The 16501-nt window shown below is 36.6% G+C and overlaps 1 protein-coding gene across 2 annotated transcripts in view; it reads right to left on the bottom strand.

The window, feature by feature from the left end:
* Positions 1–16501, bottom strand: part of DPYD (dihydropyrimidine dehydrogenase) — an 810282-nt gene that overhangs the window by 17971 nt on the left and 775810 nt on the right. For both annotated transcript variants that reach the window (XM_060139525.1, XM_060139524.1), the window contains exon 21: positions 15513–15656. In XM_060139525.1, the coding sequence (XP_059995508.1) occupies positions 15513–15656 (144 nt within the window). The remainder of the gene's footprint in view (positions 1–15512; positions 15657–16501) is intronic.

Genomic DNA, 16501 nt, shown 5'->3' with positions numbered 1-16501 from the left:
GGATTCAGACCAGTGCTGCCTAACTTCAAATTCTATGATCATAAGCACTCTACTTTATTGGCTCATCGGTTATTTCTCTATTTAGCAAAGTTTACTTCATGTTGTAGGTATTTTCTACATTCAGCTCCTTATTTGCAGCCTTTTAGGAGGCTTTATTCATCTTTGTATCTCATGTTGTGTATCTTGCTCCTCAGATCACTGAAACATAATGGGTACTCAAATATTTGTTAAAATAAATGTATCTTTAGTTTTTCTATATACTATATATATGTATCTTTAGTTTTCTATATATATACTAAATATTCAGCAAAATATTAGGCACACAGTTGTATGAGCTAACAGCTACTTTTTGATTTACCGAATACTTTTATTAATATGAGATTCACAAAAAGATTTGAGTACCTCTTTAAATACAAAATAATCATAGTCAACGTATCTGGATATGTTTAATATTTTCTAATATTTTAAGACAGCAAATGCATGAAGTCACTCTATGGCTGTAAAAGACTCTACGTGGTAGAAAATAATTTTTTCAATCTAGTAAACAAATTAGCCAGAACAGCTGTTTCATTGAATTAGATCATGGCTTGACTGCAATCATCAGTAAATATTCAAAAGATGATTAAACAGGAAACTCCTTAGGTGGTCATCCAGCTTATAAGGCTTATTCCAAAGAAACAGTGCATATTTCTAAGGTATTTTATTGGAGGAAGCAAATTCACATTCTGTGTATATCAAATACGCTTTTTGCTCTATATTGGAGATTTGCTGTTGTCATTTATTAAAACATCATTGTTTAATGTGAAACTAAATCAAACAAAGTCCTTGGAGCCTCTAAAAATTATTTACACATGGTGTTAAAAATCACCACTCATTCATCATAGTTCTTAAGAAAATTATGTATATATATATTTAATCTGGAAGAGGATAAAAGAATGGCAACAATTTAAAGTTATTTTGTAAAGAGTAATCAAAGATAATGAATTATCATTCTATGTGGCAGAAAACGTGGACATTTGTTTAAAACTCAAAGCTTCCAGGTAGTATTGCCAGCTTATAAATACCCTTGAGTACACGTTCTGGAATTTGGAGTTTGCTGAAAGTTGCATATAATCAGTAAAGCACATATGGCTAGTCTAGTCCCTGTTGGACACATACCTGTGGAGATTAGGGTACCTACATTCATTATTCCAAGCAGGGTGTGGATATACAAAGGTCGCGCGATCTGCTATAGCCATTCCTGATTAGTGGAAAAGTTTATGTATGAATGTGTATGTGGGAAGAGTGATGCCAAATTCTTTAAAGTGTAGGTGATACATGTGATTTAAATATGTTTTCCCAAAATTAACGTTGGGAAGCAGTACAGAATTCTAGAATCACATCTTTGTCAATTAATTATTTGTTTGGGATAATCAGAAGTATTTTTAAAAACTAGATCAGTCAATATTTCTGTTTGATATAAAGTTTGGGATCAAAAGTGAGGAACTAGAGGGCCCCCATCCCATCCCTGCTGCATCATACTTAATGTATTAGGCTTAGTATGACTTTCTTAGTTTTGGCCTATTTTTTTTACGGGTGATTGAAGTATTTTCAAGTTGTGATTGATATCTGGCGTGTTAACTGTCCTTAGATTTAAGTCTTCTACACATCTGATTAGCATACTATTTACGATACCTGTAAAAAAATGTCATTCAAAGGCCAGGACCAAGGACAGTGTGCTGTGGGCAATCACTATGATGTCTATCCAAAACAGATCAAAATTATTTGGACGTAGCTGTTTAATTACTTTACCATTTCCTTATCTGTACCATTACCAATGTCACAGGTTCTTATCTGTTATATCAAGTTCACTGCTTGCCTAATAAACCTATCAAAATAGGAAATGAGATAATTTGGTTTGTTCGCACAGAATTTATGCTGACACTTGATAATTTCTTCCTTTACTAATGCTCTCAAGTCAAAAGTTTAATGATCCTTAATGAAGCTTTCTGGTCTACTTCTATCTTTTCTTCACTCCCCTTGCCACATCAACCTTTTCCTTTTCTAAAGAACCTAGAGCACCATTTAATTTTAGCAGTGTGATACAGCAATATCATACTAAAATCGTTTCAAAAATACAGTATACAATTTATTTTTGATATCCTATATAATGTCCTCCGAGCTAGGAGACAGGGATGGTGACTGTACAATTAGATAGGGAAGTCTTGAGTTTAAATTCAGTAGAACTCTGATAACAGGACTCAGTGTGAATAAGCTGAGTTGGGAGGGCAGAGACAAAGCATGATTCAGGAAATAAAATAGTAAGTAAATTAGTGGAGAAGGTAAGAGAAACAAGCAAACCAAGAGATGGGGTAGGAGCTAGTGAGGACCTGGGAACTGAAGTGGGTGAGAGAGGGTGGAGTGGAAGGGAGCTTGTTACTGAGAGACAGATGGGTGAGGTTTGGGTGTAGTCAATATTGGTTCAGTAGAGATCTGTGGCCCTGATCACTGTATTCTTTTTATGTGGGCTGGCTCAGGCTTTAAAGTAGCAAGTTCTTGCCAGACACTTTGGATTTAAATACATTTAATGAGGCTAAATGTGATATGTTTCTACTTTATCCTTACCTATCTTGGGCTTCACCTCTCGAATATGTTTTCCTTATCCTTTTCAGTTCTAAAAGCATTCTTTATGGGGATGCTACAAAGATAACAGGAGCTGAACAGTTCTAATTGTAAGTTAACAGTATACCATCTGCTCTAAGTAGTGGGTGTATTCTCTTTCTTTTTTTTTTTTTACTTTTAATAGACAAAATACATTTCCATTTTTCCTAATATTTTCTCCAAATTCAGATAATTTGAGACTTTGGTATTTCTGAAACACTTTAAAATCCTGATGCCACTCTTTTATGATCATCGTTGGTAATGTGATCTCTATTTTCTCATATGACTATTCAATACTGAGTTATCTAAATGCTTCACTCTTTTCCTATTCCTCGTGAAACTCAGAGATTATGTCACCAAATTTCAATTTGACAGCCGCTCATTATTCTTGATCCATGTTCAGGTTAGAGCTCTGACTACAGGATTGTTTTCTATTGTTGTTTCTGAGCTCCCTGAAAGTAGATTTACTAAAGGTGGCATACTTGTACATTTAAGTTTAGACTTCCTTTCTGTGGCCTAACAAACTCTACGATGATATGGGATGGTTACTTTCCTTCAAGATTCTTTTAGCTGCCATTTTCCCCAAACAGATTTTTATAAGGAACCAGAAATAAGTCAATGCAGTAAGTCTCTCATTGCTTCTCTCTCTTTTGTGAGATTAAATTTCCAACATGGCAATTCAATAGTTTTGCCAATGTTTTGCCTTTAGTGGAGTGGGATTTTCATCTGAAGTCTGTAAAGGCTTACATCGCTGCTCTATCTTGCCTGTCCGTATTAACCATCTAGTTATGGGGTCTCTGATGCAGTCCCCAAAAACATTTCTGTTTTCCTTTCATTTCACTCTCCTGCAGCTGCTTCCTCCATGCTTCACTTTCACGTTTGTGGATTTCCATGAATGTGTATATCTTTTTGACATATACTGTTCCTCCCCCAGCCCTTTCATCAGACTTATTTATTCCAAAGAAGATATACCTTTCCATCATCATATTCCAGTCAGGAATCACATCTCAAAACATCCCCGTAAGACTTAAGAGTTGATTTTCACCATATTCTGTTCATGTGTTTTAAAGTGCAGTCTGATAATTTTTCATCTGCTATTTGTCTGTATATAGACAACTGAGAATGTTAATGCCTCCCGCCCATTTCTCTGGTATCTTCTGAAAATTGCTGGGAAAATCCTCTACTATTTTTCTTCCTGTGTCATCCCTTTTATGCTCCATAGTATCTAATATGCCTTACAGTTATATATGAGTACTTTTCTCCTTCCCCTCACAACTCAATTGAAATAATAAACCTCTCGATCAGACTGACTGGTCTCCTGCCAACACTGTCTTGCCAGTCTTATGAGATGCAGTCTATCTCTTCCTAGAAGCAGCAGGAAGAGATGAAAACATCACTAGTGCCCCTAAACCATTCATTTTCCTACCCAGAAATTCAAAGACGTTAGAGATACATTCCTGGCTTCATAAAGAGAATGAGAATTCATTCTCAAATATATCAACAGAAGTGGGAAGCATTCGGGGAACTTTATAAGCCTTGGCAGACTCTCAAATCTCTGTTATATGCTGCCTGGGACTAAAGCACGTTTCTCATTTAGCAGGGCCAAATGTGCACACTGTCACTTCAGCTCTCTTCAGCCAGGAGATAAAACGGCTTCCTATTTGGTTTCTTTTCTTTAGCACAGGTGAACCTGTGGAATGTGTTAGGAGCTTCTTCAGAAGGTCCTGGTTCATCTTTTAGAAGGAGACCTTTACATCTATTGCTGGAGGTCAGTTGTCTTTTTCTTACTTTATCTCATTCTTCCCCTTCCCCTTCAGCACTGATTTTGATTACCCTCCTCTTCCTCAGAAGTCTTTTCTTTCACAAAAGCGACAGCTCCGCAATATGGCAATATGTGTGGTAAATGTGTCACTATGAAATGGAAATCCAGATGTAGGGTTGATAAAGAGGAAATTGACTGGACGCCAGGCTGACGCTAGGGCCCCAGACTATGCCCTGCGGTAGGACTGACAGCCTCTGAGACCATTTCTTAGCTTCCAAGGACGCAAGGGGAAGCTGGATACCATGTTGGCTAGTGAAGACTTCTGGTTCTCAAGGACCCCCTAGTCACAGTGTAACACTGAGAGTAACCACTCTTGACGCTCTAGCTAAAATCCTTAAATGTTTAATCAGTATATCCCCTCGCCCTTTTACATCATGTTAAGACTGAGCAAGAAAACTGGATTATTTTCCTCATTACTGCCTCTCAGTTTGGTCCTTTCTAGGAAATCCTATTGAACAAGAGAATGAGTTTTGTATTGGATTTAAGGTCCCATGGCTGCATTTATTCCAAGTATGTATTAACACTATGCTTTGCAAACATACTCATATGCTTGAAATGCCACCTTCCTTTTTTTTTTTCTTTCATGAGAGACAGAAGAAGATAGTGATTAAGGACCAAGTTTTAGAGCCAGATTTTGGAATCAAGTCTTGGTTTTCATGTCTTCCTAGCTGTGTGCCCTTAGACAAGTTATTTAACCTCTCTGTTTATTAATTACTTAATCAGTAAAATAGGGAAAATATGGATACCTGATAGGGTTATGGTGAGGATTAAATGAGTTAATTCACAAGCATGCAGAACAGTGCCTGAAACCTCATAAGTACTCAATAAATATTAGCTTTTATTATTAATTCTCTGCTTAATTAACACTAATTTATTAAACTCCATGTTAAATATCGCCATCTCTGTGAAGCTTTGCACAATTACCCGAGGCGGAACTAATCCCTTTCACTCCTCTGTGTTCCCAGAGCATTTTGTACATATTTGATTGAACTGTAAATAATTTTTAACATGTGTCTTTCTCCCTTGTTAGACTGTGAGCTCCGTAAGGATAGATATCTCTCTTTTTAAAATTCATGTTGTATTCCCAGTTTCCTGGATTGCAGTGAGTGCATAATAAATATATGTTAGCACTACATCTCCACCAAGATCAGGAAAAACCTGGTGCCTTGAACCATGCCTTGTTAGTCTCTGGACGAAGACCCAGTCCTGAGCACACTGCTAAGGTCACATAGCAAATACTCAATAAATACTTACTGATTGACTGATATTGAAACTGCCTACTTCTGAAGCAGCAGACCATTAAGTCTTATCTGAGGCATTTGAAAGAAAAGAACAAAAGATGAGATCTATTGAGCATGGCTTGCTTAGAAATAATATTGTCACACTCATAACCAGAGAAGATGGGGGTAGATTAGAAACTTGAATCCATGACTGAAAAACTTGTTCAGACAAGAGGGGCTTAGTCAACTTTGTGGGACACTGGGGCCCTTTCTATAGCAGATGGGGAATAATATACTGTGCTAGCTGAGAGGATAAACAAAGCAATGGCATGGAGTTTAAACTATTGAACAGAGGAATGTATAAAGAGGCCAGCAGCGAGTAGGGAAGAAACATGCTAAAATAAACAGATAGGTGGACAGGGAAAATATTAAGCACGAAAACAGATAACCCAGGCCCTCAGGAAAAAGGGGAGATGGAAAAATGGTATGTCAAGAACAGAAGAAACACTGTAGGGAAAACATAAAAGTAATGATGAAGCAGCAGAGGGAAGTACGTAGCATGCCTGGGTAAGTGTGGTACAATAAAACAATAAAAGCACAAGAAGAAATGTCTGATTCACATGCAGAGAGAAAATGACTCTTAAAGGGAACGTGGCTGTTAATATCAATGGGGACTGAACAACCACATGGCCGCATCATCCAGATGGGGTCTAAAATAATGGGCAAGGGGGCAAGGGACTCGTACGAAAATGACAACAACCGTGGCTCCTTACATTTGAATAGAACTATGCCTCGTGCAATACTTTCACACACATCATTTCATTTAGAACAATGGAGTTGAGGTCTTCTGACGTTATCTAGTATTTATTCTCCTTCCTGCCAATCTCCCACCTAGATTGTTACAACAGCCTTCTAACCAGTCTTCCTGCTTCTGTCCTTGCCCATCTAGGATCTTGTATCAACACCGCAGACAGAATGAGCCTTTGAAAAATTTTGTCAGATCACATCATTCTTCCTTTTAAAAAGCCTCAATAGTTTCCTGCCAAGGACTTTCCTACTTCGGGGTCTTTGCATTTTCTGTTCCCTCTGAATGGAATGTTCTCCCCCGACCCCGATATTTATCTGCATTGATCACTCTCTCACTCTTTGAAGTGTTTACTCATATGCCATTTAACCAGGCAGGCATCTCCTGATCAACCTCTCCAGCAATTACTTTTCCCCTAATCCTGCTGTATCTTCTCCACAGCACTGTGACCATCTGACATAGTATGTACCCACTCGTTCATTTGTTTATTGTCTGTTCTATAATGTAGACACCAAATGTAGACACCACGAGAGCTGGGCTTTTGTTTTGTTCACTACTGAATTGCTAGAGACTAGAGTAGTGCTGGAACATAGTGGGTGGATGTTAATAGCTGTTGGATGAATGACAAAATGGATGTATGGGTGAATAGGACAATTATTGCCAACTGGAAATTGGAATCTCAGTGGTTACATGTGAAAGGCAAAATGAAACAATACCAGATGTCCTTGCCAAGATGAGCAGTGCTTTCTGACCTGTGGACCACTTCCTCATTCTTAAGACTTCCTCTATTTTTTTCTCCACGTCATCATTTCCTTCTGGTTATTCTCTTATTTCTTTGATCACTTGTTCCCATTTGCTTCCCCAGAACTTCCTACTCCCTCATAGGGTATTAGGTTAAGCAAGAAATGAAGAAAATATACGTGAAGCTTCTGTCTTGTGTCTGGCACCCAGTAGGCGGTCAGCATGTCAGTTCTTTTTTCTTTATATCATCCAGCACAGGTGCAAAATTAGTTTGAGTTCACTAATTTCAATATGCTCAAATCTAAATTTTTCACCCCACTTTAAAAAACTCATCAAACCTAAAACACCAAGAATAAAACCCTGATTCATTATCTTTCATTTTTCTTTATCTCAGTTAGTGGGATTATCAAAAATCTAATCATCTTAGTCTCCTTATTTTCAACTCCTTACTGTCCCTTATACCTCAGTATATAAAGAGAATCATCAAATTTTAGAGGGAGAATTATCAAGTCTTCATCAATTTAACCTCTGCTTCTGTTTCCATAACCATGGCCACTCACCAAATCTAGGACCACATTATGAATCACTGGGAACATTCCTTTTTCCACTTACCCCTCTAATCACTACCCAGTCTACAGGGCTCCTTAAACGCCAGTTCCTCAGAGAGGCCTTCCTCATCTCCTTCAATCTAAATTAGGTCTTGCTATGAAAGAGACTCCACACATCCTGTATTTTTCTTTATTGTTTGTATTACAAATATAGCTTTATATTATTAGTGTGATTCTTTGTTTTAATACCTGTTCCTTTCTCTATTCTGTATGCTTCATGAGGACAGAGGCTGTGGCTGTTTTATTTTTTGTACTATAGATGCTCAATTCCTAGCACACTGCTTGTCTCATGGTAGGTATATGATAAAAATTTCCTGAAAAATATATGGACTTCTTCAAAACTTCCAACTTGGTTGACTTCCAGAGCTTTATGTATTCCTACTAACATTCTTGAGTTCACTTTATTGGACATATGGAAATGGAGGGTCACCCTAACCTGTTATCTACTTCAAGCTGTCCATTCCTAACATCATAACTAATAGTGGGTAACATATACAGTATTTAGGATATGTTTGGTGCAGGCTAAAAGCACTTCACACACTACCTAATTTATAATCCCATGAGGCAGACTTTTTTTTTTTTTTTTTTTTTTTTTTTGCGGTACGCGGGCCTCTCACTGTTGTGGCCTCTCCCGTTGCGGAGCACAGGCTCCGGACGCGCAGGCTCAGCGGCCATGGCTCACGGGCGCAGCCGCTCCGCGGCATGTGGGATCCTCCCAGACCGGGGCACAAACCCGTGTCCCCTGCATCGGCAGGCGGACTCTCAACCACTGCGCCACCAGCGAAGCCCAGGCAGACTCTTTAATTATGTCCACTTTACAGATTAGTTAACCGAGGCAAGTTCATGTAGCTGCTAAATGGCAGTGGCATAATTTGAACCCAAGCAGCGTGACAGAGTAGTTCCAGGCTTAATTCAGGAAACTCTTTTCCCATAAATATAATCTTCTAAAATCTTATAAACCTTGCTACATCTTTCAATGAAGGAAATAGCTTCTTAAGACTTTCTAGCAGTCACTTTCTTCAAACACAGGCTACTTACTAGAATGACACTGGTAAGCCCAAATTCAGTCTCATTAAATGCCTATGGCATTGCAGTAGGTAGAAAATCATATGTCACTCTCTTATCCAAGATGACTTAATGTATTGTCTGGACTCCATTCCTTCCTTATTTGCCAAGGATATAGCTTCTTTAATCATGCCCTTTCTGGTAGCTGTAGCTATCCTTTCCTAGCATATAAACACATGCAAGCTTACAGTATCCTAACATATACAAACCAACCTTTCCCTCTACTACATTTCTTCTTGTCACTTTCCTTTTGATCTTTCTCAAGTTCAGGGAAGAGTATTCCATATGCCTTGTCCTTAATTTTGAAACCTTTATTCACTCTTCAATTTACCACCTCCTGGATTCTACTTTTCACCACTCCACTGAACCTGCTTAGGCCAAGATAAGCTAAAATATGAAGGTCTGATGTTTATGCTAAGGAGTTTACCTTAAGATCATGCTTAAGATGTGGGAATTTTAAGCAAAGGGTAAAACAATCAGATTTGCATTTAACAAAGAATACTTCATAATAGTTGGAGGATACATTAGGTAAGAATGAGAAAAGAAGGTGGGAGGCCAGTTTGTAGAATATTTCAGAATTCCAGGAAAGAATGTATAAAGAACTTCCCTAAGACCTTTGCTGTAGGGAAGAGCAGAAGAGGAAGAGGACATGACAGATAAAAATGGTGGACATTGGTGAATGTCTATGATCCCATGCATGAGTGAGATGAGTCATAGGATGAAATCTAGGCCAAATTTCAGGTTTCTGCTTAGGTAAGAGGGTAGGTAGAGTGCTGTTCGTTGAGACACAGGACTCAGGAGGAAGATCAGGCTTAGAAGGAATGATAAGCAGTTTAGTTTGAAGTACGATGGCCTTTAGGCACCTTGCTTAGACTATCCAGGTGGAGGTATCCAGAAGATAGTGGGTGACACAGGTTTGAAGCATAAAAAGAGGTAGGGATGCAATCCAAAAATGGGCAGAAGACCTAAATAGACATTTCTCCAAAGAAGATATACAGGTTGCCAACAAACACATGAAAGAATGCTCAACATCACTAATCATTTGAGAAATGCAAATCAAAACTACAATGAGATATCACCTCACACCGGTCAGAATGGCCATCATCAAAAAATCTACAAACAACAAATACTGGAGAGGGTGTGGAGAAAAGGGAACCCTCTTGCACTGCTGGTGGGAATGTAAATGGATACAGCCACTATGGAGAACAGTATGGAGGTTCCTTAGAAAACTAAAAATAGAACTATCAATCATACAACCCAGCAGTCCCACTACTGGGCATATACCCTGAGAAAATCATAATTCAAAAGGAGTCATGTACCACAATGTTCACTGCAGCTCTATTTACAATAGCCAGGACACGGAAGGAGCTTAAGTGTCCATCAACAGATGAATGGATAAAGAAGATGTGGCACATATATACAATGGAATATTACTCAGCCATAAAAAAGAAACAAATTGAGCTATTTGTAGTGAGGTGGATGGACCTAGAGACTGTCATACAGAGTGACGTAAGTCAGAAAGAGAAAAACAAATACCGTATGCTAACACATATATATGGAATCTAAAAAAAAGGTTCTAAAGAACCTAGGGGCAGGACAGCTATAAAGCTGCAGACATAGAGAGTGGACTTGAGTACATGGGGAAGGGTAAGGGTAAGCTGGGACGACGTGAGAGAGTGGCATGGACATATATACACTACCAAATGTAAAATAGATAGCTAGTGGGAAGCAGCCGCATAGCACAGGGAGATCAGCTCGGTGCTTTGTGACCACCTAGAGGGGTGGGATAGGGAGGGTGGGAGGGAGGGAGACACAAGATGGCGGAGATATAGGGACATATGTATATGTATAGCTGATTCACTTTGTTATAAAGCAGAAACTAACACATCACTGTAAAGCAATTATAGTCCAATAAAGATGTTTGAAAAAAAAAAGAGGTAAGGATGGAAGATAGTTGAGTCGATATATAGGAAAAGTTTAAATGAATCATAAAGGGAAATGATATAGTAAGAAGGAAGCAGAGAGAGGAGTCCAGACACCATCATCATGTTCTCTCTCCACCCTTTTCTCTTATTGTACCCCAACCTGCACCTGCTTCTGTCATGTGAAGCTACATGCTTCTACTTGAACTCATCACCTCAAGGTCCACCTTCTGCTACCTTTTCCATCTGGTTCATATCAAGAAGAAAAGGGAACTATGTTGAACATATTTCAAAGTAAAGAATCAGCACTGTAGTAGAAGAAACATTTTTGTCTTCACAGAAATGTTAAAAGTAGTACTAAGGTCTTGGTTTCAAATAAGGGGCTTATAGCCAAGAATTCTGGACTTTGTCAGAAGGTTTTATTTGTAAAGTTTTTTGTTAAACTCTTCCTTATTAGACAAAGATTTACTTATGAAACTTTTTATAGAAATTGGCCATCCTTATTGGAACTTTGTCTAACCCATTTCTGATTCACTCTTGAAAAGCTTTAGCGAATTCTGAGACACTGAACATTTAAATGTAAAGTAAGTCATGCAATTTATGATACATTTTTTTGTCATTGGATCATAACTTGAGAGAAGGAAGGAGTCACTTTAAAATGCAAATATTGAGATCTTGGAATGGTTGCTTATTTGTGAAAAAAAATTAAAGGTATAGCCATATCTGATACTTTAGAGCAGAACAAATTTTAGATTAATTAAATAATCAAATGTAAATTCCAAAAGAACCAGATGGGGTGAATGCATATGATCTTAAGGCAGAAAAAGCTAAACTAAGCAAATAAAGAAAGGGAGAAATCACAAAACTAGCTTTTGCCAGATATGATTTCATAAAAGTAAAACTTCTGTATGTATATCTAAAAACACCATCATACAAATTATGAGGCAAATGGCAATATATAAAAAGTTTATTAAAAAAATCTATAAAACAAAGATAAATACGACAACAGAAAACTGGTCAAAAGAAATAAGTAACAAATTCACAAAAGAAGAAATGGTCCAAAATATATTAAAAAATCATGCCCATCTTACTACTATTTAGACATTGGAAATTAAACAAAAAATACTTTTTTGACTATTATATTAGTTAAAATTAAAAATAAATCTATTGTTGATGGGTGTCTAAGAATACGAGTCCTCTCTTACATTTTTTGGCAGAATGTAAATTTGCACATTCTTCCTGGAGGACAATTTGGCACTATGTATCAAAAGCCCTACAATTTCACCTGCAATTTCTCTTGAGGAAACAATAAGAGATCTACACAAAGATTTTTGTACAACGATAGTTATAATAGCATTATTGGTAAAAAATTCCGGAAATAGCCTAAAAATTCAACAATAGGTTAATTTTTAGAAGTTAATAAGTTCATATTATGAAATATTATAAAACCATTAGAGTGATATATAAATAATTATGAGGTTTTTATATAGAAAATTTGAGTATTCTGTGTTTATTTTAATGTATTACATTTAGGTTTAGAAAAAGAACTAGAATTTTATAAATATAAATTTTAATAGTGATTAAGTTGAGGTGGTAGGATTATGGGTAAATTTTAGATTAATCTTTGTGCTTTTAACAGAAACAAAACAAAACAAACAAATGAAACTACAGAAGGTCAGGAGGAGGAAGAAAAGCGAAAGGAAAAGAGACGTCTTTGTCCAGTGGTCTCCTCTTACAGATCTCTCATTAGATATTTTTCCCAAATCAAGTGATTAGTAGCACAGTGGTGACAAAAGCCATGTGTCACAATTCCCTTATAAAACGTTATTCTCCTTGTTCTATACTGACACCTTCATCTTCCATTAGCAATCTCTAGGTATATTTCATATATTTGCTAGAATGGATCCAAACATTTGGTCCCTATTATGAGCCAATCTTTTCAATCCTAAGCCAACAATTCTCAATTTCACCTCCATCCCCCACTCTACCACTGTTTACTATGTGACTTGATCAAATTATTTAATGCTTTTTAATTCCTCAATTTTCTTATCTGTAAAATGAATATAAAGATAGCACCTATCCCAGGTATTGTGAAGATTAAATGAGATAAAACATGTATAGCACTTGGAACAGTATTGGCATATTAGAGCTATTGGTTGCTACATACTTCCATTGGTGCTTTCAGGAGATGAAATTTCTCTCCTACTCTGGAAAAACATACTGGAATATGAGTAAAAGTGAATTTATTAGAGGACAACTGTTCTAATTAAAAATACAATCATACACACACAGAGCTCACTTTTGGTAACAACATCATGACTCTAGCGATCAAGTGTCATCTAACGCCACCACGAATATCTCTGGGACAGGAACAGATCTCTATCTTCCTTCTTCCTCTAAAACATAAGCTCTGTCCCACTCTATAGAGATATAAAGCCTTATAGAAAGCAAGATGAAATGAGCAGTCATTGTCATGGCAAATGTAATTCCTCATTTTCCAGAAATAGTTGCACCTATAACTGGTGAAAATTCCCCATCTCTCTGCAGAAAAACCTCACCATTATCAGCTACCATTATGCTTTCTGACAGGACACACCATATTTCTAGAAATGATAACAGGTATTATAGAATGGGTATAGACACCCTGGGAAGAAAAACAAGGTAGTGGAATATCCACTGGACATTGAGAAAAATCTACCATAGCAGCCCCTTAATATGTCAGCACTGTTATGGTCTTAGTTATGGGAAGATGGTGTCAATGGTCTCTTGAGGCTTATGTAATGTAACACCAGGGGTACTTCAATTTGGATCATCTCTGAAGTAACAATTTAGGAGAGGAATGTAAGCCTGTACGATTTCTAATAAGACTCCTCATCTCTCCTTGAGACTTTAAAAAAATGTTTACTTACTTTCCTGACTTCCCAGTTCTTTGGTTTATTTAATTCTGCTGAGTTTGATATTTTATTTGGATTAGTGATCGGCTAGCTTTAATTCAACTTCAGCAGGTTTTTTTGTTTGTTCTGTTTTTGTTTTGATTCTAGGTTATCAATATATTCCCTGACAGAATAGAAGCCTAAAAAAGGCCGCAATGCTTTTATAATCACCTTGCTCTTCCTTTATTTCAAATATAAATAATATTTTTCTTTTGAATTTTGTATACATAAGGAAAAGATGGAGATCTTACATTTATTTCAAATTAATTAAGTAGGAAAAAACAAGCAGGGACAATTCCCACTTAACCCCAAATCATATATTAGTTATAGCCAAAGGGTGGGGGAAATGTGAGGAGTGGAAGGATCTGGCTTCTTCTTTACCATCAGTGTCCAGTTCATCCTTTCAGTATCACACAAATAATTGAAAGGAAACAGCTCAAGAGACTCTTTGGGGCTATTATACTGCTGAAAGTCCCAAGTGTTCACTTTATTTGGAATTATGGCATTAAAGTGCTGGTAGAATTTGTGTCCATATTTCCTTTCAGAGCTCTGAATAACTTAGCCCTCTCAACATCGTCTAAATTCCACTGTTTTTAGCATAGGACACATTTCTTCTTTCTCATAGATAGAGGGGATTTTTAAGGGTTCCAACTCCTGTTTGACTACTAAAGAGGAATTTCAAAGAGCTGCTAAGAGTCAGCTTTTCAGCTGATGCTTCAACCAGGAAATGGAGATAGTCACTAAATGGGGAAGAGTAAGTTTCAGTGACTGAAAACCACATTCCCTGATGGTGACTTCAGAGAGAATGTGGACCAGTAATACTCTTTTTTTTTTTTTTTTAAATTATGATTGCTTTAAAATAATTCCATCTTGAGGGAGGTGGGCAGGAGGGAAGTAGGTGTGGCTATAAAAGGGCAAGCTGAGGGATCTTTGTGCTGATGGAACTCATATCTTGACTGTGGTGTGGATACAGGAACCTACCCATGGGGTGAAATTACACAGAACTAAACACACGTGTGTGCTCACACACACAAATGAGTAGAAGTACAACTGGAGAAATCTGAATAAGATCAGTAGATTGTATCTGTGTCATTATCCTTGTTGATTGTATCTGTGTCATTATCCTTGTTGTGATGCTGTATTACAGTTTTACAACATGCTACCATTGGGGGAAACTGCGTAAAGGGTACATGAGACCTCTCTGTATTATTTCTTACACCTGTATGTGAATCTACATCTTTTTCAAAATAAGAAGTTAAAGAAGAAAAACAAGAAATATAATGCACACATAATTCCATCTTAATGATAATTTTTGATATTATCCAGAAAATAATTTCCTGAAACCCAAATTTGTACAGGCTTTCCCAAGGCTGAAGCAGAGAAAGTTTGTCCAAAATGTAAGGTATCATGTTGATATTGATGGTGCATATTGATAATTTAGTTGTACTGTATGACTAAGATACCTCTTTGATTTAATTAAGATTACAGTAATTTTTAAATGAGTGTAAGAAGACAAAGAGTTCACTGTAATATTTTATGGCCTATTTAATACATCCAAAATTTGCATGAAACACATATTTGACAGTGTTCTAAAAAGTATAAAATATACAAATAAAAGAGGCTATCCTGTCACTGCAGACCGAATTTTTAAAACTCTCAATATATTAAAAAAAAAAAAAGTGGTACATTTAAACAGGAAATAAACACAAACTAAACAATAAAATAGACATATTTATATATACAGCTTAATCTTTACCTTAATAGTGGGAATAGGCTTTTTGGGGATAAAATGGTTTCTCTCAAGTGGTGGAAAAGTTGCATTTTGTTCTTTCAGTCTAATCTTTTCCTCTGCTATGATTTTCTTGCGCTGCTCAAGATAAGGTCCAAAACTTGGCAGTTTCTAATAGGAAAACACACAAATAAGAAAGTATGTTAGCTCACAGAAGAGAAAAATGTGAGGATATAAACACAAATATTATAAACAAACAAATGTGTGTTCTGAGACTGTTTCACGTATACTGTAACAAGGTCTTCATTCATTCTTGGACCCTAGTCTTCTACATAACAGAGTCCATTAATTATTAAAAAGAACACAATAGCACAATACCTTTACCAAATAGGTATGTATTAGATATACAAATATTAATTGAAATACATTTCTAAACAGAGTAAAATTCACAATGGTAAACCAAATCATTCACTTAAAACAATAGCTATTTGTTAAACCATTTGTTTAGTTCATATAGACAGAAGGTGAAACCTATTGATGCTTTTTTTCCTCTTCATCAGGTTTTTAGCACAATATAGACACAGCCTAGTCTCTGACAAATGCTTTTGTCAATAGCAAAGGTACTTTGCCAAAGTTCAAATCTGTATCTCTGTTTTATTGTGTTCAAATTCTTACTACATCTCTTTAAAGATTGTAACTAACGTTGATTGCAGTTTACTGGAATAGCTGAAAAACAAAATGGTAAAAATATTGATTTCTCTGCACAGAAAATAAAGTTTATTTTGCATGAAAGAGGCAAAAATAGAAATGAAAAGCAGAGGAAATAACACAGTGCTTCAACAAACTCCCTCAGTATTCAAAATCACATTATGGAGCTTTAAATCTCAAGGTTATTCAATTGTACTTTACAAAGTTCATTTAGAAAGATACCTGGGTGTCATGGAAAAATGCTAAGTGGTTTCACGTTAACATGAATATGCCCTCATACTATTCATTATCCGACAATTATTTCCTCT

Source organism: Lagenorhynchus albirostris, chromosome 2 (genome assembly GCF_949774975.1).
Source record: "Lagenorhynchus albirostris chromosome 2, mLagAlb1.1, whole genome shotgun sequence".
Classification (NCBI taxonomy): Eukaryota; Metazoa; Chordata; class Mammalia; order Artiodactyla; family Delphinidae; genus Lagenorhynchus; species Lagenorhynchus albirostris.
Note: the sequence above shows the minus strand (reverse complement) of the source record. Positions and strands in the feature narration are given on the sequence as shown.